The 4113-nt window shown below is 47.4% G+C and overlaps 1 protein-coding gene across 1 annotated transcript in view; it reads right to left on the bottom strand.

Annotated features, from left to right (window-relative positions):
• Window positions 1-4: 4 nt before the first annotated feature.
• LOC103604661 (prokineticin receptor 2) overlaps window positions 5-4113 on the bottom strand; it is a gene marked incomplete at its 3' end in the record, with an annotated part of 10507 nt that continues 6398 nt past the window's right edge. Inside the window, exon 3 of the mRNA XM_008589233.1 lies at window positions 5-348. Within this exon, the coding sequence (XP_008587455.1) occupies window positions 5-348 (344 nt within the window). The remainder of the gene's footprint in view (window positions 349-4113) is intronic.

Here is a 4113-nt window from a genome sequence, read left to right as displayed (position 1 = left end):
CCGCGCAGCCGCCTGCGCGCCTGCTCCGTCTGCACCCCGGGCAGCGCCTTGAACCACAGCTCGCGGGAGATCCGGGCGTAGCACACGGCCATGGCGACCACGGGGCCCACGAACTCCAGGCCGAAGAGGAAGAGGAAGTAGGACCTGTAGTAGGGCTGCTGGTCCACGGGCCAGACCTGGCCGCAGAAGATCTTCTCCTGCTTTCTGACGATGAAGAGCACGGTTTCTGTGGCGAAGTAGGCCGAGGGGACGGCGACGAGGATGGACACCGCCCACACTAGGGCGATCAGGAGCGAGGCCGTGTGGCAGTTCATCCGGGGCTTCAGGGGGTGAACGATGGCCAGGTACCTGGCAGGGGAGAGACGCGACCGTAGTGACGGACGCTTGGAAACACTGCGAGTTCTCGACTGACCCCAGACACGCGCAAAAGCAGCAGCATGTCACAATGAACCCCCAGGTACCTGTCACCCAGCTGCATCTTATTTCAGCAACTTCCTTGGGAGCGGTGGAATGGTTTAGTGGAAACAGAACAGGCTTTGGGTCAAACAGGCTGGATAAATCCCGGCTTTTTCCCAGATTGGCTTTAGGGTCTGGGAGGAATTACCCAATCTGTCTGAGATTCATTTCCTCAAATGCAACATGGGATAAAGTGACAACTGACTTGCAGGGCTGCTGTGAACATTAAATACCGTAATGTTTGTAAAATGCTTTGTGCATAGTAGGTGTTCAATAAATACTTGTGGCCTATTATTATTATGAAGAGCCCTATTATATCACCTTGGGTTTCAATGTTGCTCTTCTGCGCAAGAATATAATGTTCTGGAAGCTATTCATTACAAATTCTTCACGGTCTAGAGGAGGAAGGGCCAGGCACCTTGGAGAGAGGTGGGGGCCTTTCTCAGGGCAGTGGACAAGGACTTTCTCTTCCTGCCACTAGGCATCATCCTGCAGAGGCAGGAAAGTGGGAGGCGGGATTGCAGTGCAATTGAAAGATTCTAATGAGAAATAAGTTACTTGCCCAAGCTCACATCGTGCAGCAGAATCCTGGCTCCCAATGCAAAGTTTTATACCCACCTCCCTGGGCCATCTCGCACTCAAAGGAGAGGGTATGTTAAGTCACTTTGACACCATAAAACTTTAGCCCTGTTCTTTCCAATAAGCCATACTACCCGGGAAAGAGGTTGGAGCGGTTTGTGGGAAATGAGCTCATTTCTGTTGGTTAAATACCTTCTTTCCAGAGAGACCTACTTAGATACTTTGGTGCCCTGGAATAATTTCTGTGCATTTTATGGCAGCGAGGTGGGGGTGGGGGGTGGGAGAAAGGGAGGAAGATAAGAGGCATGAGGGGCAGGGAAGAAAGAAAACCCTGGAAATGAGTGTGTATCCCATACCTGGAGCTGGAGTCAGGTGGGACCAAGAGCAAGAAGTCATCTGCAGAAAATTCTATCCAACTTACCTTTCCTTTGTAATCAGACTTTTTGGTCATCTTTCCAAGTTTCTGACTGGACTAAGAAGGCCTTCTGCCATGTTATTTATCCCTCTCTCTGGTGATAATGCTGTTGCAAACTATCTGCTTCATTTTCTCTTGTCTACCCCCTGCCCACTGGTGGCTCTGACCCATTGAATTCCATTAGGGGACCCATGGCAGCATGGCTCTCCCCAGCTTGTAGCTTCTCAAAGATCTAGGATGAAGCTGGATCCCATCCCAACCCGTGGCTGGACCCCAGCTAGATATATAAATATGCACAGTGTGTGCAGGAGTTCCTCACCCCCGCCATGTGACCCAGCCTTGCCACATCAACCCGCATTACCTCCCTGGGTCTCACAGAGCTGGAGAGTGGGACAGATGGCTGGGCTATCCTCCACTGGGGCAGGGACATCTCACAATCACTGTCTCTCTGTGATGACTGAGCAAATTAGTTTCCCATTGCTGCTATAAAAAATTACCAAAAACTTAGTGACTTGAATGATACAAACTTAGCAGTTTTGGAGGTCAGAGGTCTGACATGGTTTCCACAAGGCTCAAATCAAGGTGTTGGCAGGGTGGCATTTCTTTCTACAGGTCTTAAGGGAAGAACCTGTTGTTTTTTTTTATTGTTGTTGTTGTTTCGGTTTTGCCTTTTCTAGGGCTGCCTGCGTCAAATCAAGGTGTTGGCAGGGTGGCATTTCTTTCTACAGGTCTTAAGGGAAGAACCTGTTGCTTTTTTTTATTGTTGTTGTTGTTTCGGTTTTGCCTTTTCTAGGGCTGCCTGCATTCCTTGTGACCCCTTCCCTGTTGAAAGCCAGCAAGGGCCAGTCAAGTCTTTCTTACGCTGTATCACTCTGACACTGATGCCTCCTGCCTCCCTCTTCCACAGTTAAGGACATTTTTGATTACATTAGGCCCACCAAAATGATCCACTATAATTTCCCTCTTTTAAGATCAGCTGATTAACAATCTTAATTCCATATGCTATCTTAATTTATCCTTGGCATGTAATGTAACATATGCACAGGTTAGGATGTGGTTATCATTCAGGGGTGGGGGACCATTGTTCTGCCCACCATACTGAGGTAAAGTCCTTACATAATGCAGAATGAATTCGAGACTTAATGTTCCATCATGGAATGTATCTTAGTAACCAATGCCAAAGGGAATATTCACATTCTCATTCTGTTGTCAACTCTTAAATTCTAATTCTTTATCATCCCATAACATCTTCCTCATTCTGTAAGATGTTCCAAAAATTCATAGTTGTCATCAAGTAAATCAGAAAGAAAAAACACTGGCTTAGGGGTTATTCGGAAGACCTGGATTCCAGCTGTGCACCTGGATAATCACTTATGTTCCTGGGATATAGCTTCTTCATCTGTGAGATGGGGATAATAATAACCTTACTGACAGCTTCTCAGGCTTTTTGTCAGGTTCTGAGAAGGTAAACATACATAAGGCATGTTTAAATAGATCATTTCCCTTTTCCCATGACTCATTCATCTGCAAGGTCTTTGTTGCCGCTATCTGCTTGGATGTGTTTCCTGAGGCCAATGCTGTCCTTCTAGGGTCTTTATAACTTGAAATGGCACCTCTTCTGGGCCCTCTCTGTATGAATCTGGTTCTTCTTCTGGCTGCGGCATATGGAAACAGTATTGGGTGGCCCTTCTGATATTTCCACGTAGTAGGACAGGCATATCCCACCAAGGGGTAAACTGAAATGAACAGGGAGGCCTGTGCTTCTCCCACCCTACATGTGTCAGTTTATGCACCTGGCCTATCTAATTCTGGGATTGAGTATGAAGTGGTCCTCATGCCCAAAGATAAAAGCCCCATTCTCCAAAATCAGCATCATCAGGGCAAAGGTGAGAGTTTGGCCATCCATCTTTCTTATCATTTTGCTTTATTTTTCAATTGGTTTAGAACCTAATTGGAGAAGAGGGGTGTTATTTATTAGGCTCCTGTATTACAAAGCCTGAAAATCCCTGTGCTGCATTGACATCTGTAAGCCTCATGGGTCCCCATAGGCCTGGCCGTGCGTTCCTCTGTTCTTACCAGAGGTACTCCCCTGCTGCTGCACCAAGCAGGAGAGGCTCCCCACCCCGTCAGCTCCTCTGTCAGCTGGACCAGCTGCATCCCCGATTCTCAACCCAACAGGTTTCACCTCCCTACCAGCGCACAGAATTATTCAAGCAAGCCAATCACATCATCCCATGGGAACCAAGGGTCACCCCACCCTCTTGTGACTACAAAGTCTGCCTCCCACAGCCCCTGCTGGTTTACTCTATTCCCAAGTGCAACTCCTGTGTGGCCCTCCAGGGTGTGTGGTGTCTTCCTCCAGGCTGTGACTATATGTGACTAATTAAATGCTGTCAGTCTCATCTGTCCAGTGTCAAATGTCATGTGTTTGGTCATCTTGTGTTATTTAGGGTGGGAGAATCCACCCTTAATCAATGGGGTGAATAGGAGGTGATCAGAACATTATCCTTGAGTCTCAACATCTCCTTCAGGAAGCATTCCCAGACTGTAACGTCATAACCACATCTTCCTCCAGGTTATGCTTGATTTATCTTTTGATTATTCTTTATGTTTTATAAATAAAAATCATGTGTGGAAAAAGAGCTCCCTGAGGCCAAGGACTG

This window comes from Galeopterus variegatus, unplaced genomic scaffold, assembly GCF_000696425.1.
Source record: "Galeopterus variegatus unplaced genomic scaffold, G_variegatus-3.0.2 Scaffold5318, whole genome shotgun sequence".
Lineage (NCBI taxonomy): Eukaryota > Metazoa > Chordata > Mammalia > Dermoptera > Cynocephalidae > Galeopterus > Galeopterus variegatus.
This window is presented reverse-complemented; position numbering and strand designations above follow the sequence as displayed.